The 26392-nt window shown below is 39.8% G+C and overlaps 1 protein-coding gene and 1 long non-coding RNA gene across 4 annotated transcripts in view; one reads left to right on the top strand and one right to left on the bottom strand.

Moving 5' to 3' along the window:
* ESYT2 (extended synaptotagmin 2) overlaps positions 1–26392 on the bottom strand; it is an 84591-nt gene that overhangs the window by 48483 nt on the left and 9716 nt on the right. For 2 of the 3 annotated variants that reach the window (XM_080578562.1, XM_080578561.1), the window contains exons 2-4: positions 7936–7977; positions 6915–7049; positions 5688–5764 (exon numbers count right to left, since the gene is read on the bottom strand). In XM_080578562.1, the coding sequence (XP_080434688.1) occupies positions 5688–5764; positions 6915–7049; positions 7936–7977 (254 nt within the window). Of the gene's footprint in view, positions 1–5687; positions 5765–6914; positions 7050–7935; positions 7978–19463; positions 19661–26392 lie in introns of those variants that run through there. The other variant, XM_080578563.1, reaches the window with a different exon arrangement.
* Positions 3–4398, top strand: LOC308188979. Its single transcript, XR_013945919.1, has 2 exons — positions 3–1658; positions 2866–4398. It is a non-coding gene; the product is annotated as an uncharacterized lncRNA (long non-coding RNA).

The raw sequence follows: 26392 nt of genomic DNA on the forward strand, positions 1-26392 counted from the left end.
AAAAAAAAAAAAAAAGTGAACATTTCATTTTTATAGACTAAACTGCAAGTGTTAGTTTTACTCTGCATATAGCAATACTTTGCATCTGTCTACACAAAAAATACATGTAAACATTAAAACATAAAGACAGTAAAAAAAAAAAAAAAACATGCCCCTCAAAACATCACCGCTATCATCAAAACACTCAGTAATTAACACAAAGAAGTATGCTATCATCTCCAGAAGGATGCATACGACAAAACACAGGTGTAGCCTTATTTTGGGGAAATAACAGACGCACAATTCATATTCCATTTTAGGAAAGCTATTATAAAAGGCTCATTGACACTATGTGCTCCTAAACCCACTTTCATGCAGTGTAATCATGAGAAGCACTATACAGAGGTTGTTATTTTGCTACAAATCAAAAGTTGTCTGAATTATTCAAAGACTTGCTATAACAGTCATATTTAGAAATTCAATAAGCTGGGCATGCTGAGCTGGATGAATTCACCGAGCAAGGTTTAAGCCAAAACAGAATCAAGCCTTTCTGAAAGGAGAGGGAAGGAAACAAGAAAACAACGAAAATTTTCCCTTGAAGAGTTTTTGCATCCCATTTTGGGGGGCACCCCTTACTGGGTCAGAGGATTAAGACTGTGCACATGCTGGCCTATATATCAGAGAGATTTGTAGAAGATCGTAAAATCCCCATCTATTTTGCCCATGTGATAAGGCTGAAAAATTAACTGCACAGAACACAGCCTCAGATTTTAGCTGCTGCATTCCCTGAAGCTCCATACAGGTCAAACATGTATCAGCAGAGAGCTGAGTGAATCTTCTCCTAAAAGAGCGAATCTTCTCCAGAACTGCACATGCTGTGAGTGTATTGGGTTTACATGGCACGGGTTTGGTAGCATGGGGCTGCAGGGGTGGCCTCTGTGAGTAGGGCCCAGCAGCTGCCCAACATTAGATCAGAGCCAGCTCCAGTCGGCTCCAAAGGGACCTGTCAGTGGCTAGACTAGAGCTGAGCCAGTAAGCAAAACTGTTTGCAGCTCTGTGAGAGCAGATTGAAGAAAGGGAAAAAAAAAACTGTACCACAGCAGCTGGGAGAGAGGAGTGAGACCCAGCCCTGCAGCCCCCAAGGTGAGTGCAGCAGGAGGGCAGGAGGTGCTCCAGGCACGCAGCACAAGTTCCCCTGCGGCCTGTGGAGAGGCCCCTGGTGGAGCAGGCTGTCCCCCTGCAGCCCACGGGTCCCACACGGAGCAGATCTCCACGCTGCAGCCCGTGGAGGAGCCCCCGGTGGAGCAGGTGGATGTGGCCTGGAGGAGGCTGCGGCCCATGGAGAGCCCCCGCAGGAGCAGGCCCCGGGCCGGAGCTGCAGCCCGTGGAGAGGAGCCCCCGCAGGAGCAGGGGGTCTGGGGGGAGCTGCCGCCCGTGGGGGACCCGTGCTGGAGCAGTTTGCTCCTGGGGGACGGACCCCGTGGTACGGAGCCGTGTGGGAGCAGTTCTTGAAGAGCTGCTGCCTGTGGGCAGCCCCCGCAGGCTCAGTTCGGGAAGGACGGCATCCCGTGGGAGGGACCCGCGTGGAGCAGGGGCAGAGAGGGACCGTGAGGGAGCAGCAGGAATGAAGCCTCAGGGACTGACCGCAACCCCTGGGCCACCAGCCAGGGGAGAGGAAGGTGAACAAGGTGGATGGGGATAGGTGTTTCTGGTTTTCTTTTGGTTCTCACTGTTCTAGTCTGCTAGTTACAGGCAATACATTATATTAATTTCCCTACATGAGTCTGTTTTCCCTGTGACAATAATTGTTGAGTGATCTCCCTGTCCTTATCTCACCCCTTGACCCCATTTTTAATAATATTTTCTCCCCCTTTCCCTTTGAGGAAGGGGAGTGAGAGAGAGGTTGTGGTAGAGTTCAGCTGCCCAGCCAGGTAAAACCACCACAGTGAGCCATATTGGGTCTAAAAACAAACTAGTTCTGAGATTTAACAAGGAATTTAGGATGATAGCTCGTGGCATTTCACAAGGAAATTAGTATTGTCAATGATTCTACAGAGAGACAATAAGAACAAACTAGGAGTCATACCTACTGGCTGGAGAAGAAGGCTACCTATGAAGATATGGGTTATAAGGAAAGGATAAATGAAATCTGAAAAGCTTCCTGAATAGACTGCCTAATTAAAGAAAATGAAATAAGGAACTAAGAGAGGAGATAAAGCAGCTTAAGCAAGGGCAGACACTGTTGAAAAGAGATTTTTCCTCTACAGGGCACCTTGTTCCAGATCCTGCAGTAGAAGCAAGGCTTCTGCAAGTTAAACTTTTGTCTCTTGGAGCAACTGCAAGACTTCCTATTCCCTTTTGAGCTTTAATTCAATCTTCTAGCACTACTATTCCTCAATTTGTTCGAGTAGTAATTGGATAGATTATTATTATTATGTTTTTTAATCTGATATCTGCTAATAAAAACAGGTAGGTAGTTTACTGTTCTTCCAAGCTTATCCTTAGAAGCCCAAACAGCTATAAACAAAAGCATGGAAAACAGTGTCATATTATTAAAAGCTGCATCAAGATCAATTGCTTGAGAAATCCTAGAACTGATACACTTCAGTCCTGAAATCTGAATTGGTTAGCTTTATAACTTAACCGTGGAAACTTTTTTTTAAAAAATAGTATTTGCAGAGGTTACAAATTAATGCTGGTGGGACTTCATATGCTGAATAGCTCTACTGAACTACATTTTCAAGTTTGAAATCTTTTCCTTTCTATGGTGCACAGGAATATCAACCATTAGCAAGAAGGGGCTACCAATACAGGATTGTCATGTAAGGTATGCTAGTTGCAGAACTGTATTAATTTTGAATTCTCAAAAAGCTTCTTATTTTCCAGAAGACCTAACTTGTACAGTGAAAAACTGTTCAGACTTTTTAGGAGTCTGGTGAAATCTCATTATGGAAACGTCTGGGAAATAATGAAGAAAATGGAGTTGCTCTCTTCATGGCTTAAAGATCAACTCAAGATAAAACAAATTACTCTCACAGCATAAGCAGGAGGGTAGGACCCCTGCCCCTTTCCCCCGACAACCAATAGCCACAAGGTGCAATCAAAGGAAAATGAAGGGAAGAGTTACTGCATTCATGACATCTTTTATTCAAAAGCATCTGCAGTCTCCTGCACTCCATGTGAGATGATGCTGTCTATGTGAATTCAAACAAATGCAATCTTATCAAGCCTTTAAACAGAAATAAACAATAGTTCCAAAAAATTCTTGTAACGTGCAACATTGGAATTTATTTCAGACTATTCTAAGTGTCCAGAGTTTGGGGAACTGATAGACCACATCATGACAGAAAGAATGTAGTGTGACTGTACAGTTTAAAAATAGGTTTATAATTTTTAATTCACCATTTTAAACAATCTATATATAATTATGTAACAACACATTAGAGAGAGCAGAAAGGTGAACTCAAGTTATTTGTATAATGAAGACTGGGTATTAGTATGTTCCTTTGAAAAATCCACAATAACATGGCTACTAACTGAAGTAAAAGAATAATAAACTGCAGTTGAGGATACAAAGTCAACAACTTTCAACCCTGTAATAAAGTTAAATATGATTTTATCTGCTAAGATACTTGGCTGGGTCCATCAACAGTCAACGTAGTACAGAATATTCCACTGTAACATAGCATACAAGTTGAAGACTCATTCAGTAAGCAAATTCTATACATTCAGATCATAATATCTGAGAAATATTTGTGACCCCTGCACAGATCACAAAGATAGATTACTATTTAATGAGGACAGTAGTGTATGAATACACGAACGGCTGTACTCAATCAGACCAGAAGCAAAGCATACTTTATGTGGTCAATGTAGTCAACAGGAGATACCCAGAGGGGAAAAAAAAAAAATCTGACAACTAAGAATAGCACTAAGACTGTTTCCCAGATTACAGTGATCTGTGATTCTGTGTTTTGGACTATCTTCATTATTTTTAGAAAGTCTACTGAACCCATTTTTACTTTTGTCTTCTGCCAATGCAACGGTAGCAAATTTCTCCATTCAAGAATGTCATTGAAAAAAATAATAATTGTGTGTTTAAATCTGCAGCCTAAAACTTTCTTTCGGTACCTCTAGTTTTTGTGCTACAAGAAGGTGACAAAACTCACCTGTATGCTATTACTAAGAATTTCCTCAATCTCTCAATTGTTTTTGGCCTTCTCTACTACTATTTACATTTAATTGGACAGAGTTTATCTTATTTTTTATTGATTTGGAACCTTTATCTTCCCCCAAGTGTTTACTACATTCATGTAGGTAAGCAAATGTAAAATTTCTATTTATTCTATTTTATTAACAATTTATTCAGAATTTATCTTTGTTCAAGTAGTTAAGATTTTTCCCCTTACACATGGTTGTCACCAGAAACTAGACTTTTAAATTTTAACATGAGCTTTGACACATTTTGAACGTTAGTAAGATAAAAGCAAAGTGCTCCTTTGCAAATGTGATCCTGAAATTTCATTTTTACAAATATTTAGCAAAGAGGAAACTGAAGATATTTTCTCTTTTAGTACTAGCAGCATCCATCCAGTGAAAGACTCTCTAGAAAAAGTCCTGCTTGTATTTTGTCCAACACCACCTAGCCCTGATGTGGATAGCTCTCTTCTTCCTACAGATACAAAGTGATTCAACTCAATAAAGACATTGGCCCTTGCTTGCTGAGGTCGTCAGCCTCCCAACTCTAAAACCCAGGAAAGTATGCAGCAGCCACTTTAGATCTTCTCTTAACACTCTGAGGCCCATCTTAGATAAAGAAGCCTAGAATCTTCAACATAGTTGGGATTTAGATAAATATTTCAAAATTAAGAATAACCAAGTTCAAAGTTCAGAACTGATTTTGGAAAACGGGCTGAGAGGCCCAATTGTCCTGCTGGTTACTGCCAGGGAAGCAGCAAGAAACGCAGAAGGCTTCTGTTGGATGGATCATCAGTGACTGACAAACCTGGCCTTTCCACGTGCTACAAAAAGGCAAAAGTAGTCACTGTACGATTTTTCTATGACTACTAAATACACAAATGCTACTGGATTCACTGAGCATGCTCTGAAAAAACTCTGTAACTGCAGATACAGTGTTGAGAAAGACTTTGGCAAGCATTGGCTAGATCTATTTATAAACCTATATAAAAGGGGTCACGAGGAAAGGGCAAAGAAACCTGAAGCTGCTGAGCATTATATAATACATAGATTTACTTCAGTTGGTGGTATGAGCACAAGTTACTATCATTCTGTTTATCTGATAGTGTGTTTATAAAGAATCTAAGTAACTGAGGAAAGACAAAAATACCTAAACATCTTATAACTGAAATTTTAGATTAGACTAAACCCGATGACAAAGTTTTAATGCATTTAAAAAAAAAAAAAAAACGATCATGCTTTAGCTCTGGAAAGTTTTGTTTTGTTTTGTTTTTAATTAAACAATGTTAGTTTAGTGATGCAGTCACACACTGAGTTGATACACTACTTCCCTCAGATTAATTCTATTTACAGCATGCAGTTCCTTCCTCCATTCATATGCAATCAATTAGAGGTAACTATATTTGTGCACCAAAGCAATTATTTTCCTCTCACCCCAGCATAACTGTCCAATCAAACAAGGCACATATTCTAAAGCATGGACACAGCTGTAATATGAAAATAAAGGCTACCTGATTTGAAGATCCAAAATGATCTGCCTTTTGTCCACATTTTCAGTGTACACTTTTACACCATTTATCCTCAGCGGCTGAAACAACGAAGCAAATCAAAGTTGGACGCTTCTGCTGTATACATCATATCAAACTCTTAAATTAGAAATAAAGGTGAATATACAAATATTCATGTCCAAAGGTAAACAAGTTAGACATTTACTACAAGCATTATTAAAAGGCATTAAGCATTATTAAAGAAGCAACTCTATTAGTTCAGCTCAAAACAATCAAAAGCATCCGCTCAATCACAACCCTTCTGGCAATTAGACTAGGTTTAGACCGCTAGATTTCAAGATTTACCAAAGATTTAATATCAAGTTTCTATGCTCCTCCCCTCCCCCCAAGTCAATACACATCTGATTTCTCTATACTGGAGCACATCTGACACTCTCAGACAATGCAATTTGTCACCTCCCCGTGCAACTAAAACAACTACTCCTTAGGGGAATCCGGTCAGAACGGATGGAAAATAGTCCATAATCTCCACAAAAAGATAGCATGTAAAGTACTTTGTGCGCCTTTTTTTTTTTTAAATCTCAGAAAGTAAAATTTTGGTCCACGCAGGTAAGAATAAGTAGTGCCCAACCTATTGCAAATAACGTTAACTTATTCTTAGCTTGGACTGGTCAAACAGGCTCTTCTGCAGGCATGTGAGAGTTATACACCATGACCCTTTCTTTCATGGGAACGAACAGCAGGTGAACACACCTATCTGTTCCCTGAAATTGTTCTATGCAGCCCTGGGAAAAGCTGAGCCAGCAGCCTTGTGACTGGACTCCATACATCACATGCTGAAAAACGAATTTGTTAAAAGACAAGGTAACTGCACTTGGATCATCTGATAAGAAAAGGATAGTGTTTCCTGCTCGCTTAATGTAAAGCATTACATGAACAGTATTAAAATCACGTTGTTATGTACTCCACATGACTAGGAATTACTTTACATTGAGTCTTCCCACCTGTCCTCCAGCAGATTTCTACAGGAGAGACAGCAAGGAAAAGAACCCCAAAACCTGAACAGTGTTAAAAAAAGCCTAACACATTTTTATTTTAACATTACAACAGAAACCAGAATCAGGCTTACCACCCAGTGTCCTTGAGAAGTGTTTTTTTGTAGATTTAAACAAGATACATGAACATGGTACATTAAGTAGAACCTCTTAAAAAACTTCAGCAGAAACTGACCTGATGACCAATATCAATCTTTGTAAAACTAAAGGTGCTGAGGTGGTTGTTTGCTCCTCTTACTGCTGGTTCTATGGTCTCCCGGAAGAGCTTCTCAATAAATTGGCAGATAAAAGGCCACATCTGCTTTACAGTCTAAGAAAAAAAAAAAAGAAAAAAGAAAAAACTACATTGAATACAACTTCCAACATGATCAAAAATAATTTTAAAGGCATATGTTAAGAAATGTATAAAGTTTTGAACATACCAGATCTCTAGACGGTTCATTACAGACATAAGAAGTGGTAACTTTTTACATACATTTACATACACTTAACAGACAAGAAAGCTTTCTGGACTTCTCATCTCAATTATTGTGTATTTTACACACCTGCACAAATCAACCACAGGAGGAGGAAAGAAAGTAATATTGAGAAATTTTGTCTTTTATCACATTAATTCAATGCAGTCTGCACATGCTGAACACTAGAGAGAAGGGTGATGAGGGTTAAGTCTATTTGCATTATTTGCTATTTTCTAATTTACTTGTTCTTCTTTGCTCTTTGAATGAAAAATATTTTAAAATACCCAAGGTACATAGATCTGTACCTTCTATTATTACAGTTACAAATCAAAACTGCAAAATTGGTTTATTTTTAGATTGTAGGTCAGGATTCTACAGTAACTGGAAAGCATCCCAGACAAAGAGAATATAAAAAACTGTGTTTACAGCTGGTATGACTTCCACGCAATTATAGCTGTCATTATTTTAATGTCATCTAAAGTCATTGTCCAAAAATCATACGTAATCTCAACATCATGAAAATAGACGTAATCTATCATGATTCTTTCTTGTGGCTGACTGGATCACCAACTACAAACTTCAAATGCACAAAGAGCATAAAAAGTTAAAAACCATCCTGTTCTTCGATTCTTCCATGTTGTGTTTTTTTTTTTTTTTTTAAACTCAAATCCTCCCATCTCCTCCACTATGTTTTTTGTTGTTGTTGTTTTTTTAAGTAGTGCTAATTACTACCCTTACCTTGTTGAGCCATTCTGCTCTCTCTGTATCTGGAAAATGGACCTAAAAAAAAAAAAAAAGAAAAATTAATACAAATATAAAAAATGTTTTAGTTAATCATTTATAATACAGAAAAGCTTAGTGATCTCCATATGAGTAATATATACAACAACACGTTACGTACTGAGCATTCTTGACAAAAATACTAGAATTCAATGAAATAAAATATGAACTCATATCTAAACTACAGAAGTGCAAGTCCAAGAATGTATTTAATAGTGACATCTGGAATAAAGTATTGCTTTAACACTACAAATTAAAAAAAAAAATAAGCATAGCTGACACAGCTAGTGCAAGATGTCAACAAAATTTACCTCTCATGTTTCAAGGGTTTCTAACATGACATACATGACTGCAAGAATTTTGCCTGCACTTCTTTCATTTGTTCCAGATCTTTTGCAATATCAATAAATTATGACCAGAAATATTTATTCAGTGAAGCTGAAGCTCAGGTATATGGATTTAAGTTCCATCAATAGCCCTTCAAAACACATTTTCAACAACTTATTTTTTTAAGCAACTGCAGAAGTCAGCAAGAAACAAGAGAATGATGATATATATGATGATATATTAGTAGATGAAAGTACCCGATACAACAGGAAAATGCCAATTAAAAGCTGGAAAAATAGCTGCAGCTTTCCAGACACAGAAGGAAAGCATGGTTAGTAGCCTTACATACTCCACATACAAAAGACAGGTAAAAAATTGAAGTAGTTCAGCTGAAGCAGACCTACGCTTTTTTTTTTTTTTAAGCTGTGAACAGCTTCAACGACAGGATGCAGATCACACTTCTGAAGCACAAAAAGCCCCTGAACACATGAAAAAACTGTGACCTACATCTACCAACTTTTGTGAAGCAATGTCTCAGCTGATCTGCAAACTCTTAATCTCTTCATAGCATAACAGACTGTACTACTGGTTTTAACAGCAATGCCTACTGGTTATTTTTATTATATATACATCTCAAATGAGAACAGCGAATTAGATATACACTTCTAAAACTGTATTTTAAACGACCAGAATTTGAAAGCAAGCCCCCTTAATGATTTGTGTTAGATTTTTATTGAATTCTTGCATTAATGATGAGCATCACCATATTCTTGAGTATGCTCAAGTTATCTTCACAGCACTCCTTAATTTCTACTAACCACACACATTTTAGCTCCGCTGGAGGACTAGACCCTGAATCAATATTGTCAGTTATTTTTCTAAACAACTTTTTACAAGTGTATCACAGATCTACCAAACCCACTACAAGTGGCACAAGAATGATCAACAGCATCTGCTTCTGACTGCAACAATCCTCAGCAGGATTTATTTTTATAAGAAATTCTATCACTTAGTGATGACAAAAATAATTAATTATTAAAAATTGAGTGGTTTCAGACCCATATTATCATAGTTTTTATTTAGAATTAATTTCCTAGAAAATTATGGTGAGTAGGATGTCAGAAGTCTGTATTTAGAGGGTGTTTTTTGCTTTCTTAGAAAAGTACTTTACATTTTCACATTTTCAACGACTTGGTTACCATATGTACATGAAATTACAGCTGAATGAAGCTTATGCCCAATTTTTTATCTCCCAGGATTCTCAAGTTGCTTCCAGTGGCCAAAAAGTCAAAGGAAGGAAAAGAACCAGCACTATGCCAGACCTAGTGCTAATAAGCAACATTTTGGTCTTTTTCCTAAAACATTTGCCTGCTGAATCTGCAGACAGAAAATGTGCTAATTCGCAGTAATTACTCATCTCTGAAGCATGATGTTGGACCACCACATGTAATTCATTCTGATTTGCTGCCCAGATTTAAGGTATAAATTCGTTAAAGCATAAGCCACACAAAGGATGCTAGGCACACAGCTGACACTCAATGCACCTGAATGCACTGACAGAGGCAGCAGCATCTCCCTCTTGCACCCACCAAGCACCCTTTGCTTTCTGTCCTGAATTACAGAAAATAACAGGCTCGGAAAGAACCAAGAGGCCACTTACACAAAATTATTATTTTGGAATGTTCTTTATCTACGTTACAGGCTTTGTTACACCTTAACAAGGCTCGACTCTTAATTTTTGACATATTAATATTTACTTGTCCTTTAGCGTGTCACACCCATTGTGCTCCTACTGCTTAGGTTAGGACTATATAAACCCAGTTTACACCTGCAGTTGCACATGTTAAAGGGTAACAAACTGTGAGTTGTAAAGTGCAAAGAATAATATTGATGCCTTAGATTTAATTCTTAGTACTGTGCAAGAGAGTACCTACATAATATCTACATATCCACATAGATGTCACTAAAGGCAAGCATTGACAAGAAAGTCAGACACCATTAGGTTCCAGCATTCTTCTGGAAAGAATCGTGAACTGCTCTCAGCGTAAGTCACAGGTATCAATAATCAACTATAAAATAAATATTACGTATATACACAGTAGTAGTTGTTATCCACTGGTCCTCTCGCCCTAAAACATTTTCCTTTTTAAAATCATTGGCTAGGTAGTCAGACATTGCCATTCTCCAAGCTGTCTATCAGCCAACCCTTATATTTAACTTGTATTTAGTGATTGCGATATAAATACAGTATGGTACAGAGGTCCTTAGGGTGACTGACACAACGCAAAAGGTACCTACACAGAAAGTAGGAAACTTCTGCTATTGATGAGAACATTCCATAAAATTAAATGAAAAAACTTTCTTGCTACAAACCAATCATTTTTTCATGAACAGCATATTACAACAATGTAGAAAAGAGAGCAATAAAAGCAATTCAAAACTGTTTTTTTTTAAAAAAAGCTACCCTACAATGTAGCTTTTTTTTTCTTCTATTTCCCCTCAAGGATTACAGGCAAAAATTTAGACTCCAGTAAAAATAACGTGTTGTATTAGCTACGTTTAAAAAATGCCTGTCTGAGGCCACGTGACTTAGTTTATATCTGGTGCCTTCCATTTGTATTGCACTTAATTACTTGTTGCTCCATCCAGCTGAAGACCCGAAAGACACTTGACTAGTCACTTCCAGTTTTATTATCTGGTCACACGATATAACCAAGAACCTTGATATAGCTATAACTACATATTCTACATACTACAGCTTTCCAGTTATTTCACAAATGTCTCTCAAATTAGATACCTTCTGCTTACTTTGGAATGCTAAACTGAAAAAAAAAATCCTTCTGTATCAAAAGCACATCTGTCCAGATTAAACATCAAAACCTAAAAGGTATCCCAACTAGTCTCCGTATTCTCTTCATGCATCATCAGTGGAGGGAGAGCATCCTACGGGATCCTCAGAACAAAAGTGCAACCTAGCTGCTTTAAATCACCTTCCGAAAGCACACCAGCAGCAGTTATTTAAACTTAGCCTAAAGCTAAATGGCATGGAAAAAATACTAAAATTACGTGAATCTTTGAATTATAACTGTCAGATTAATTTGTCTGAAGTCATTACACTTTTAAGTCAAATTGACTGGAGAAATTTGGTAGAAGATTCAAGAAAAGGAATCCCAGCATCGAGAGAATTAAGAGTATAATATAGCAGCATTCAAGCTCATTTTAGCACCTTTTTAATGTGTCCCACTCAGCAAGGCAGGCAGACCTAAAAACATTTTAGGCGAGAGAGAGCTGAACAGAGCTGTGGCCTAACAGACAGCATATCCCAGCCAGCAATTCCCTCTCTCAAGAAACGAGGAGCAGCAGCAGAGGAATCTTCCTTTGCACAGAGGAATACGCTCCGAGTCTTCTGCTGCTCCACACAACATGAAAATGCTGCTCCTCAAACCCAGGCTGGGGACATCCACTCTTCTCCAATGAGAATTAAAGTAATTTTAAGTAAAATGAGTCATTTTAAAGTAAAATGAGGGTGAGCTGGAAGGGAAAGCAGAGCAGCCAAGTCTGTCTCCTGTTACACTGTCCACCTCCATCTTCTCTTCCCAGTAATTCACCTCCACTGTTATTCTGGCAATTTTCCTAACTTTTTCAACCCCAGAAATGCTGCAGCTCCCTTATCATCTGAATTACAAGGAAAAAAAACAACACTAAACATCCACTGTTGCAGAACTGCTGGATTCAGTATTCCTGAAAGAAGCTGAAACAGTTAATAATTAGGGTTCTTCAAAGCACTGCAATTAACCACAGGCACTTGCTGACTAAATTAACAAACAACTGCTGTTTCCATTACTTTCTGGCAATCACAGTTTGTTTCTGTTTAGCATGCTTTGGCATGGATTCTGTGTTTGCAGTCTTAAATATATCAAAATTATTAGCCTTTGCACAGCAAAATTCATATTCAGTATTATAAATGCTGTAAGCTGTCAGTACGGGAATTAGGCAAGGACCCTTGAAACAACTTTATTGAGAACCGTTGGGCGTGTGTTGCATATGGAAAGGCTTTTAACAGAAACATCTGGGAGATCCAGAAGCAGGCTGAATATAGGAAATCAGTTTTGTCATATACACTATTACAGCCACAGGGTACTCCTCAAAACTGTAATTACGAAGGCCTATGTAAATCAGCAAGACTAACCATGTCCTAGAACTAAAACCTACCTAAAATAAGCAGCACAGGTTTTGGCAGTAATTGCCTTTAACCAAACCTCAAACATCTGAAAATGTAAAGGAGTGGGGGAAGGGCCCTAGGATCAATTGCTAGGGCTCTCTGAGCACTATAAAACCTGAAAGTAAAGTGGAAATATTAGAAAAATGGAAACTTATCTAAATGGAAGAAGCGGTCACAATGCCAAGCAAGGTTAAGGATTGTATTTATTTATAAACTGGAATGTGAGCCATTGAAATGCTTGGACAACACGTCGGAAAACAAAATAAACCTTTAAAAAAAAGAATTACATGCCCTTTGAGTCAGCTCTGCACCTATGAGATGAGAGCGGTATTAGACACACATACTTGGTATCACATCAAATGTTCCTACGATGTCCTACCGGCACAAACATCGTCATCCCATGTGAGCTGCTGCTATCAGTTCAGCAAGTCCTAGGAGCTGCCACGACAAGCTACAGAGCTCTGCTCAGCACAACCTTTCCAGCGCGATGTCTGCCGTGTTCTTCCCTGTCCCACAGGCTGTCTGCCTCCCAGTCAGAGGGAGCACCAAGGTGAAGAAGTGATTCTTTCAACAAGGTGGCGATTACACACAAAAAAGGTTGGCTCTAGTAGAAAGGCTGAAACAGATTTTCAACACCTTTGGATTTAAATAGTAACACAGGAAAGCTACTATAACAACAGTGATATCCCTCAAGTATTGGAACTGAAACTCCTTAAATGGTGTAAGAAAGTTGTATTGCATTGCAGCCTTCTGTCACCTCTGCTCCTCTCCTCTTCTTCTTAATGGCTAAAGTCCTACTGTTGACCCATTTAAAATTGTCCAATATGTTGACCCGTTTAAAATTGATATGAACAGTAGCTCACAGAGATGGGATAAATATCCTGATAGCTCCTAACGGAAACTTCCCGACATGTATTTCTGTGTATTATAGCTGTAAGACAAGGAAAATGATTAGCAGTGTATAGGCTGTTTTTTTGTGAAGTCAGGCTATGCTACCATAAAACAAGTCTTCCTAAAATGCTGCAAGAGGCTGCAGCACAGTTAGGAGAGTCACTGCTGCCTAAACACAAACTGCTGAATTTCACTAAGGCCCAAACTATAGAGAGGGGTCACACACCCAAACCTTCTGCTGTGCTAGAATTAAAACATTAAATTAAATTGAAAATATATAATGTTTTTAAATGCATGAAGACTGTATATCCGTTTTTCCTCAGTGATTATAAATGTCCACCATTTTCTCATTTAAGTAATACAAGGATTCCAGTTTGTTTCAATATTAAAAAAAAATACCAATTATGAACATCAGACTAATTGAGAAAGCCATCCTGTTTCCCCAGCCCAGCCCCTCTCATTGCAGAAGGCACTGGGAATTACATTTAGAAAGCTGACAATCCTGCAGTTCTTTGCTATCTGGATATTCCACCTAGCTGCAATGACAAACGCTGCCTTTGAAAACTCAAAATGATGCTGGTGTTTGCAAAGAAAAGCTCCGGTGCCCTGATACGACTGATATGGTCGTCCAGAAGCCGGTCTTGCAATTCAGAACTGAAGGATGCTGAGGCAGCACAAAGCCCAAGTTCAATTTTCACCACGCATACCTCTCACTTCAGCATCTATTACATATGCTTCACTCATACTGGCAGCGAGGCTTGTTGAGAACTACATTACTTTTCATCAATTTGACTCACCAGCACGAAAACTAAATAAAATTTGCTTAAGTGCTGCTATTTTTGCATTCGAGTACAAAGAGAGATGGAGCGAGCGTGCTGCAAGACAAAGTTACCCAGAGCCCTCCTATTCAGCAGCAGCTTGCCATAATAAAATCCTCCGGGATAAGCATTCTAAGCAGCTGCTCTGGAAAAATGACAGAACAGTAGTCTGCTAGCAAGGAAACTGGGAAATCCTACTTCTAGCCTGACACTCAGCCTTTGCAAGCCCAAGTGGAGGAACGCCGTTCAGCCTGAAAACTCAGCATCAGCAGCTTCCAGAACACACAAACCAAATACTATATCCTTGCGGTGCCACTCTTGGTTACACAATTTCCTTTCAAACATCTGGAAATATATTGGCATGGGTTTCTGTCATATCCGCGTGCAAAATCCACCCTACCTACAGGGCAGACTGCTGCTGCCAGAGGAACCACGCAGCTTCCCTCCGCCCATTCCATCCCCAGCTGCAGTGCACCTCTTTATAAATAGAAAGCTTTAAGCCATCAGTCCTCCAGCACTGACTGATCTAGTGCAGCCTCATTTCAGAAGCATCTTCAAGTGCCAGCACATAGTACCACTTACCAGAACTCAGGCTTCAATATTGAGACGAAGTCGACTAACTAACTGCTTCATTCCCACTGTAGTTTAAGAGGATCTTGTAACGTTTTTCACTATCTCTGTATCCAAATTTCTGTTCTACTTTCAGCTGGAAAAGGATCCTAAGTTTGCAGTGATCCGTTTGGACTGGGCCAAGAAGGCCAAAAACCAGCCAAACCAACAAAACCATCAGCATGAAAACAGACTGGGAAAATTAAGTTATGCTTCTCATAGTTAGATGGCTAGGCTTTTTATTTTCATTTTAAAAATCTAATATAATAACAAAAATTCCATTATACTTCATGTAAAGGGATTTCAATTTAAAAGCACTTAGGAAATCACTGGATACAGCAGCAAAGCATGGACTAGAAGCCTGGTTAGGTGCAGTATGCACAGAGACCTAACAGCCCCCTGTGTTCACCCCCCTGACACCTGGCCGCTGCCTGCAGACCTGCCAAGAGCCAACCCTCCCATTACATGGGCTCAGTGTACACCCGCTAGTCAGAAGCCATCAAGAACAAGGGCTCACTGAAATCAATCCCCAAGTTTAGGGGGAGTGGAAAATTCATAACAAAAACAGTTCGAGGCATCCATCGTCTAGTGGTTGAAACAAAAGATTTACCGTTCCTGGAAACTGCCAGTTGGAACAGAAGTGATGTCGAGCACTTCTTAATAACGGGAGGCGACACCAGCTCTTGGGTTTGCCATTTTGAGCACTTCCTAGCCACATTTGCAGCAGTGCTGTGACCTTCACTACTTAAGTGGTCAGAAGCTCAGTGCCCTTTGCCCATCTCACCTGCATGGAGCATTCACTGCACTAAGTTGTATTTTAAATGCCAATGTCCAATGACAGTCCAGGACAAGCAGAGTTAAGTAAAGAACTGAACAGCACAACACTGCACACGAACAAAACAACCAAGAATTGGATTTACACTCCAAGCCTTGTTGTCACACCAGCTTACAGACATCTGGTGTAAGCAGTAGTTACAGGGCAGGGCATTTCATGACAGCCCCCGTTCGCATGTCTCTGGATTCCCACGAGCTTTGCAATCACTGCTGGCAGCAGAAACCCAGGTTTTAAACGGTGAGGCTGTGAAAGGTGTAGCATGAACAGCAGCTGTAACGGCTCTCGCTGAATTTCGCTACCTGAAGCGCTGCACAGTACTACATCTTGACATGTTGCCTACTTTATCCTGTTAAACTCAGATGTCATTTCACTCCTCTTCTTCCTTTCCCTAGCAAGTTTAATTACCTTGAAATTTTAGCTTTCAGGCTTTGTAAGTTTTATAAAGGTATTAACACCTTCTTTTCAATTTGTCACATTTTAGAAACATCTTTTGTACTTCTAAGCCTACATAACAAATGCCTTTTCAATTCCCTTGGGAATCCAGACATGTTCCCAAGGACCCTGCTGCATACCAGAGCGTTTCGCTGCCTTGATGATCAACAGAAGAAAAAATTTCCTCTCTGGATTGCTAAATGTTAGTTTTCAAACTGACTTATACAACCAGTGTGGCAGCACAACTTAATATCCTTTGAATTGCCTATAGCTACGAAAAGAAGCGCTGGGCTCTGCACCAAATTGCCAACCACTCTTACTAGACTAAAGCAGTGAAAATTTTGTCTTACTTCACTGACACACCACCCACTTTCCTAACTAACCCCTGCAGTCAGGAGTTCTGACTCATTACACTTAAGGTTCCTTCACAAGGGAGAACTTACCCCGTTAACACTTGGTAAATTATACAGCTGATCTCTAATGAGACCACGGAGCCCTTCTGTGCAGATTAATATGGACATCAATTTTCAGAAAAGATAAAAGTGTTCAAGAACTACTGACCATCTTCTGCAAGACTCAGTGCTCTCCTTAGCAGGTAAATTCAGTTTCCTTTCCTGTTATTTAACTGGCTTACCAGCAGCTAATTACTGAAAAGTACAATTATCTTCTTGACTCAATGTGCACATCTTGGCATGAAACCTTTAAAAAAACCAAACCTATAATTCACAACACATTCGGCACAAATCTAAGCGAACTCAGACAAATATCGACCACTTCAACGTTACTGGTTTGGGGATGAGCAAACTGCAAACTGCAACAAACAAACGAGCTAAAGGAAGAACTTCCATTTTTGTGTAGTATTGAAGCTAAAACAGACTATCAGAGCATGCAAATTCAAAAGCTGGGTTAACCTGCATCCTGAGAAGTCAAACAAGTCTGTAGAATATGCTCATTATTCAGTTTTTAAACTGAGAAAAGTATATATGCACACATGTTTCGACTGACTCATAAGAGAAGCAAAAGTGTGCAACATCCTACATCCTGAACTTCATCCAGTACATCTAGCCAGTTTATTCTTCGTATTAAAGCATTTTTTTTAACATAAGTCATTCAAAATATAATGGACATTTTGAAATCCTCCTGTATCATTTCTACCTGCACCACTACAAATTTACTACATAACATCCATAAAGTGTAAGGCTTACGGACAGACGATGTGTGGCAGCTTTGTTGAACCTGCAAATACTCTGTGATAAACTCTCTCCGAAACTCTAAAGCTATGCTAAGGAAGTGACAGAAAGCAGAACATTATAACAACATGAACACATTATTTGCGTCTCAGTTAACATAGCGATAAAAATTGGTGGGGAGGAAAACCTGAGATAACTTGACAGCACCAGCCATGGCATTGCCAGCTTACACGTGTATCTTTCGTGTTCTTGGGTTCAAGCACTTCATCAGCCACCCACCAGAGCCCTCTGAAACCTAGCGGGCTCTTTGCTGTCCGCATTCATTTCTTTTCTTCGTTGCTTTAAGTCCACCACCCACTCCACAAATCAGTCACAACACGCTCACTGGTAACACTACCATTTGATCCAGAAAGGGCAAAAAGCTTGCCCAAACAGGTTCTAAAACATTCGGAAGTCCAAGCAAAGTTCTTTAGAAAGTCACAGACACAGACAGGAAGTGTTATTTGCATATTTCTTATAGAAAGCTCAATAGTTTTCATATCAGATTACCTAAAAGCAGATGCACTACGGTTTCTAACATCAGTTCTCCCTAAGAGCATTTTGTGTTGTGTCCCCGTCCCTCCGCCCCAGCAGACTGTATTTCAGCACAACACGCTGTTATTTCTTAGAAAAAGATACCCAAAACACATCCCACACTTCCCTGGCACCACTTAACATAAGGACTCCTGCGCTAGGTGAGATCAAAGGCCCAGCTCACCCAGGAACCACAACTGATGTTCAAGGGCAAAGCACAAAAGCAGCACTGTGATGTGATCCCTCCCTGAATATACCCAGATTCTGCAGAGGCTGAGTAACCTTCGTGGCAGGACCACGCTGAAAACAGGAAACCAATGAAATACGCAACTGGAAGACGCTCTGACCATTGAGTTCCAACTCAGTGCAATCGCAGGCATCACTGTGCTATTTCTGGTTATAAACCCCACCCCAACACCACGGAGTTTGCTGCCATTGCTCAGCACAGAGGAGGAACAACAGCCTTGGTGTGGTTTGGGTAGCTCGGGTTGCTAAGGAAAGACTGAAGCATGCTCAGCCAGACCAATTTCTAAGCTCAGGTGTGTGACTTCATATGTGTGAGCTGCACGGTGGAGCCAAAACCCAGCCTGCCACCCAAATAAATTAACTGTTATCCTCGTACACCAGCCTTACTGTTTTGGCTCTAGGTGGTGTCAACAAAAGATGCTTTGGAGGGGAAAAAACAACAAAAAAATGTCATCAAATGACAGAAGATAATGTTCAACACAGTTAAAAACCCCACCGAACTTCTGCAGGAATATCCTTTGGTTTTGAAGTAGAACAAGTTATTTTCATTATATACTGGGGAGGTTTTATGAGCATGTTTTCAGTCTGTGCCTACAGCTCACAATTCCTGTCTTCATCCAAATCATGGGTCCGTTTCAATAGCCTTTCACCTGGCCGAACTGTCCCATGACTGAGCTTAACACTTCTTAGTCAAGAAGGCATTTTATAGCAAGTACGGCGAGCATGCTTAAGTCAGACCCACAGAAGGAAGAGAAACCACTGAAAAACACGTCCACTGTTGAAAAGCAGCACGCCGGTTTTGCACACTGAACTGGTTCATGTGGCATCTGCACATTTACACCCACCAAGTTGCAAATCTGCCACAAGACCCATTGTCAGTCACACAGCCTCCAACAGAAAGATATTGTGGGAAGCTCAGAAGCAGTAGGGTTTTCAGATCTAAATGCAACTAAATTTCATTATTGTGGCCTTAGGAAAATACGTAAAATCTTGGCCCAAAGGAAGTAAGCCGCCAAACTCGTACAAATTCTAGGAATCCCACAAATTGCACACTGCAAGAACTACTGCAGGAAGAATCCTTCTGCAGGTAGGAACAAGGCACGGGCAGCTTGGCCATGGAGCATGGAGACTGTGTCTATGACAAATATTAAATTAAAACCTGACAAAACCAGACTGAAAGCTAGCACTGAGACTTAAATTTGTTAACTTTGACACCGATTAACTCAATTTTCATTGAAAAAGTTAAATTTGAAATAAACAGGATTTAAGCCTTCTACGAGATGCTGTTCTAGACCACACACAGTAAGCAGGAGGGCAAACCTTGCTTTCAGTCTGTCACTTACCGAAAGACTGACCAAGCTCTTCTAGTCCATGGATACCGACGGGCACGCAGTACCTTTTCTCCAAGACACTGCTGCGTGTTGCAATGTTATAGTTAAAACCCTCCTAGATATTTGAACGTCCTGTTGATCGTTTGACTTGTGTACGCAGCGGCAGTTCTCCAGTCACTTGACCTTCCCTGCGAGTCTTTACAAGTCAACAAAACCAAGGAGAATAAAATATTGCTATGGGTAGGAAATTTGAAGTTTAAAAATCAACATCTGATTTTTTTGTTTGTTTGTTTTTAATTCACAAGTAGATTTCAAGATGACGACATCTTTTAAGGTATCGGTAGAAAACACAAAAATACAAATGACTAAATAAAGTAAAAAGCCCAGCTGTCAGCTGGCAATGCTTCACCGTACTAAATTCCTGCGGGCCCTGGTTCCAGATAACATCCCCTGAGATTCCAGCTTCCCGTGGACACAGATGCTCTCTCTCATGGCTGCAAACCAGCAGCGATGCCATCTTTCAAAACAGTTGTCTTGCAACACGCTCTGACAAAACATTCTTCAGCCTCTGTTATGAATTCCTCCATCATAAAAACAGGGGAAGAAAGTAATCACAAAACTCTAAAAAAAACACAAAATAATAATACAAGTGTTCTTTCTAAGCCTGGCTATTTTTAAAGCAATACTAAAAAACAAAAGAAATACAAAAAACAAAAACTAAAGAATCTGCCTCCTCCTGGTTCAGGAAGTTTAACGTTTAGCAATATATTTCTTGAAGGATACTTCATTTTCATTTCTCTAGTTTTAATATAAATTCACTATGCTTATTTTATTTGCATGTATTTAGAGAGGGAGACGTCGATTTTTGGAGAGAATATGCTGTAGATTTACTGAAGCAGTTACAGAACCAGCCCTTCAGTGGAACTTTGTGAAATAACTGCCCTCTTGAGTATATAGCCAAGATTTTCAAGAACAACACTGGTTTACTTCCAGGTACCAAGCCCAATCAAGCATGAGCAGTGACATGAACCATAGAAAGTTGTTTCTGTACACACAGCCATGGCTCCTGCGCAGCAAGTGCTTACAGCTGTGGGTAAACACCAGGTAACCAGCCCTGGTGTAAAGGCAGTTCCTGCCCTCCAAACAAACCCTGGGTAGCAAGCAGGGAAGTGACTACGTTTTAGTACTGTCTTGGACACAGAGAGGGGATGTTCCAGCTTTAGACTGCTGGAATTGTTGGGTGTTCAGACAGGAGGAGAGGGAGCAACAGAGTGGAGGGAAGTTGGACACATTTTTCCTTATCTGAACACAGCACAGGGCTGTTACCTCTTCCCTCATATTGCTGATTATCATCAATGCTGCAGATAACCCAAGCATTTGGGATCTCTTGAATATTCTTTATCCTAAACTCTACCACTTTAAACAGTCTATATTCCACTTTGCAATGTGGCAGTAAAAACGGTCAACATAAACTACTACTGCTTTACTTGGTGACAGCAGCAGTAAGTCACTTTGTAAGCACGCCGCCTGCAATTGAATCATAACATGAAGCACACAATGGGATTTTTAAGGAATGAGTCACTTCTAACTGACACTTAAGCTCTCCATTTCTGCATTTTGATCTCTATCTGTGGTCCCACCTTGGATGTTTGCACGTTGTGCGGCTCCAATGGGGTAATCAGATCATGCCCACTAGATCCCAGTTGCAGCTCCACACCAGGAAGACTCCTTTTACCTCTCAGCAACTTTTCTCCTACATACGGCTTCACAGCAATTTCAAAGGTTTCCAATTTTAAAGATTCAAATATTGGTGATCATTAGGATGATTTGTTCTGCGCTAATTTAAGATTTCCATCTTTTACATGTCCAACAGTAATCTAGTCAACCTGCACCTGCTTTATCATTAACAGAGAAAAGAAGGACCTCTGCAGATACACACCTGGCACCTTGAAACACTTCCCCCAGGGGCAGATTGAGTCCTCTGGAGATGCCTGCATTGATCATAAAGAAAATCTCCAATGAATACCGATTTATGTCTAAATTCCAGTTAAGCAAATTCTAGTTCTGAATGGAAACCAAACGTCTTATGCCTAAAACCAAAGTGAATATCAGTTTTATGAGTGGGAATAAGTTTACATCAGTTGAAGGCAACAGTCTGAACTGACAAGAATCATCCATGGAGTCCATCAGTTCCCTAAAATCTAGCTTCACGGAATTGTGCACACAACAGTGACTGAATAACTATGGCACTTAATTGGATTGCCCCTAAGCAGCACATTCCTTAATCTGGACTTTTCTTGATAGAGGTTATGTTTGTGCACGTGCAGGGAGTGGTATCTGCAGCCCAGCCACTCTTATCTCCTAAACTCTCAGCAGATTTACAATAGAGGCTGCTGTACCATACTAATCTTTTTTTTTTTTTTTTTAAGTCCTATTGTAGAATATTTACTTTATACATTAATTAAAATCCAGCAGCCGTGGCCCACAGCATTCTTTGTTAATTTTAGGCAGGTAAAAAGCAGCAATGGAGTTTTGACCTCATTACTCTACATTCTTATTATACAGAGATTCTTATTATACAGAGAAAAGGGACCTCGTGCAAAAAATTCAGCTCACTCCTTCCCACTGACTGAAGACAGATGGCAGAAAAAGGCTTGCACCTCTCGAATGAGGTGCCCAAATTCAGCAGGATGAACCTACATTTCAGTCTGCAATAGCAAATGTCATTATTTGTACTAATTGGCAATTGATTTTTTTTACAGCTTTTACTGCTGATTTTGTTGTTTGAGGCCTGAATCCCAGCCCCGTATGATTAATAGATATTTTCAGCAGCCTATGGGCTGTATCCAGCCCTTAATCGCATGTAATAGCTTTCTTGCACAAGATATCACTTGAATTTAGAATGCAGCGATGACAGTTAAAACAGCATCAAACCCCCTGAGTAAAATACCACAGTCACTTTCAGATATCTGCATAAATAGTAGTTAATTTGCAGCTATACCATTTCAGCTTGAAAAAGTTATTTTGAAGAATTTGATAGACTTTTCCAAGTAGCCAAAAAAAAAGACAAATATTTTATTTCTTTTCACTCTAGAAGGGATGCTCAATCAAAATGCACCATTCCAGTTGCTAGGTATGATTTGTTGCATCCAATACAGCCCAGACTCTGGTCAATGTATTTGAAAAATTGTTCGGACGTAAATAGTCAGCCAGCTTAACATTCACCTACAGATAATTTTTGTTTCAACTAAGTTGAATTTTTTTTTCCTCTTAACTACATAGTTAAGATTTGTTTGCCTATGTAGAAGTCCTCAATCAAGTGACTTGTAAAGTACAGTGAAAAAAATTAACACTGTCTTTGAGATACGTATTTCAATGCCTCTATGTTCTTTTTTGTCCTCAGAAGCTGAATATAGTCACTTTCTGTTAAAATAGTGACATGTCAAATCCTATGTCATTAACTAATCTGAGCTACCCCAAATCAGAGATTTTTTCCCTTTCTCTTACTCAGTGGGACATTGCAGCATAAGTGTCTTACTTAGATGTTGCATTCACTATAGTAGGACAGACAGGAATGCAAACAATCACAGCAGCAGAAAGTGGAGCTGGAGCTCATCACTTTGACTGTTGGAAGAGACTAGAACAGCAAAACCCACAAAACAACAGACTGACAAAAAAGGAAAATCATTGCCCCAAGCAATGCAAGCCTCAAGCAAAGAAGCAAGCAACCTTACAACTTCTCATGGGTTACATCTAATCTAGGAGCTCATGTGCTCCATTGGAATCAAGAATGAGAACTTCAGAGAAGAAATTCCAAAGTGATTTGTCAAGAGCTTAAAACCCATTAATTTTAGGAATAAGGAATAATCTCTCTCTGGCAAGTGGATATATTTCTATTGCTTTTCAAAGAGTCAAAGTTGAAATGATGTTCTACAGTTTTCTTGTTTGCACTGTGAGGATACAGATGTGAATCAATGTTATTACAGTCAAGGTTAAGTGCTTTAAAGCAACTTCAAGGAAAAGCTACCATCATTTCCATCCCTTCAGGAGAGCTTCACTTCAAGCAGAAACGTCTCCACTTCTCACCGGAAGAAAAAAACTGCCAAGTATTCTACATCCCAAATACCAGACTCACTTGAAATGAAGATGAAAGACTGGATGTCTTGAGCAAGAACAAACACACGCTGCTCCCTGCTATGCCATAATAGGTTTCCTATTACCCATTTCCCGGGTAAATGCTTGAATATCTTTAAAAATTTTCCAGCAGGTCCTATGTACACTCACTGCCCACTACAATCCCTCCCCAGTTCTGCATAACATCCAGAACGATGCTGTGCAGGCTCTCCCCAGACTTAACATAAAGAGCCCTAGGAAGAAGTGGGAAATAAAAAAAGATACCTACTTTCAGGTATCTCCACTTCCAGTGACAGCTTTGTCAGAAGCATTGTTGTGGTGTTACTAGAACAGCAGACTTCCCTCCCAGCAGCGCCAGAAAACCAGAAAGCTCAGTACATAGGAAGCAGGTACACTAAAAACAACACGTGTGTGCCGGAAGGGAATTCCTGAATCCCTGCTTTAAAGTAACGTTTTTGTAGTTTTTCATATCTCATACAGTAAAATTAAGGTTGTTAATTAAGGTTTTTATTCTTATGCGAGAAAGTGATTTGTAAACAAGCAAACAAACAAAACGCTATTTTCCAAAACAAATCCATGGTTCTATGGATTGCTCTAACGAACTAGAAAGGAAAAATAATTCATTAGGGAGGTTTTCAGCACATCAAAGTAACCAAGTGAACAGCTTGGTAACATTTTGTTATTCACAAATACACTTCAGAGAACTCGTAAAAGGTAGGGCAAGTACTGGAAAAAAATCGCAGACAAGTTCAACCTAACACAAAGGAACTGGAAAAACACAACTGTTGGCAGAAGTTTTCAATTACCATACGTCTATGTAAGACCAAAAATAACACAAACACTTACTATGCACAGCTCTTTAAAATGCTTTATACACAGACAAATCTAGCAGAGAGCTAATTATCACAATAAAGACTTAAATGAACAAGACAGAAGTAAGAAAAACGATGTTATCAAAGGAGCACGGACAATTGAAGCACATTCGCATCACCACGGTGCTCATACCTAACACACCCTACAAAGAGGAGGGGGAAAAAGACACATTCCAAAGCTCAAATATTTTCCCTAAAAGATAAACCGAAATGAAGACTACCATGAGCAAATAGAGACAGAGAAACAACTACATTTTAATCTAATTTATCAGTCACACCTAATCAACTGTCTAATTTATCGCTATCAGATATTCCTGTACCACATACAACTCAAAAGCCAGCACCCAGATTCCCCCCCTCCCTACCGCACGGAAAAATTCCCTTATTTCCTGGCTGCTATTTGACATTTAACTGGCAGAGGGTGGGTGGGTGGAAAAGCGTTCTCTTTCCAGTTCCAAGTATTTTAGGAGGAAAGTAATTGGGTGAGGAACACAGTAGTTTAAAATATATATAGTTAGTCAGCACCATAAACCTGATTACTAGGCTAAGACAACTTCCTAGCCATGCATACAAAAGCAGTTAGCATCCTAGTTCAACAACTAACCTGATCAATCAATAGGCTGGGTGGAGGGAAAGGAAAGAAATTGAAAGGTATTTCTGCAAATGAAATATATATTCGCTGCAGTAATGGCACTCTGCTTGGAAACACGCAAACGGGTGAAACGTGCTAACTACCAACAAGCCCCGAGGGCTCGCTCTGTAAGGCTGCACAAACACCTCAGAGCCTGTCTCGTAAAACTCTTCCCTGCAGAGGAATGCCGCACGAGTTCTTGTCAAGATTTTGGATGTGAAGTTGTAAACTTACTCACTGTTGGATTTCAAAGCTTAGCAGCCTACGGAGTGTGCTGTGTGAAGAACGGCATCCGAGAAAGCACACATACTGTTTTATATCAAGGTATGGGGAGCTGAAATAAGGCTTGAAGAACCATGTATTACAAAGAAGAAGTAATAGTGCATAAACACCAAACTAAGAGCTTCCTCAGCTGCTAAGCTCTACCTGCATTTTCTTCCTTCCCACGATCATTTTTTTTCCCCAGTAAGCTATTTCAAACTGAACACGCACAACTTTTAAGAACAGAAGTGTGGATGGTAATACTGCAGGGTTAATTCAAACCAGAACACTTCAGGATTTATGATCACCTTCACACATCGGCATATCCCGCGGTTACTTTTAAAAATGAAGCAGGGAGACACTGTGCTTCCACGCAGATCCACCTGCTTTCCTCCCACCTGCCCTTTAAAACAGACAGTGATGGGATACCGACAGACAACAGGTTGGGAATACATTTTGAATTTCGTATTTGGTGCTAATCTTCCAAACCTTCCCCAAAGAAACTATTTCAGTCGCTTTGGATAATTCACATGAGCCAGTATCTATCGGAAGGAATGCAAACAAAGGTTATGAAAACAACAGGGCGAGAGCCTGAACTAGACTCTCTCAGTTCAAGTCTTCATTAAAACAGACGTAAAAAGGTGGGCAATTAAACTCACAATCACAACTCTCTCAGGGGAAAGAGCCTGCTTTTGACCTAATGTAAACTTGACCCAGGCTGCTATACGATAAGGACAGCCAAATGACAATGTAATGCCTGTCCATCATGTGATGGCTATTTTCAGCCAAGTAAATCTAGTTTCGTATTTCTAGTAACAACTTCCTAATGCAGAATCCTGGGCTGCTTCGGCTGAAAACCGTTAGCCCTGGTTCAGGTTCCCAAGTGCTGTCGAGAGTCCTGTAGTCACGTCAGGGTGTAGCAGACAAAACTTGGTGCAGTGACTCACGCAGGAACGCTCCTCTCCGAAAGGTTATTTATATAACTGGAGTTCCATCGGAAAAATGCTGTGTTTTAGCAATTTGCTGCACAGAGCCTTAATACT

This window comes from Anser brachyrhynchus, assembly GCF_964034855.1.
Source record: "Anser brachyrhynchus genome assembly, chromosome: 2".
Lineage (NCBI taxonomy): Eukaryota > Metazoa > Chordata > Aves > Anseriformes > Anatidae > Anser > Anser brachyrhynchus.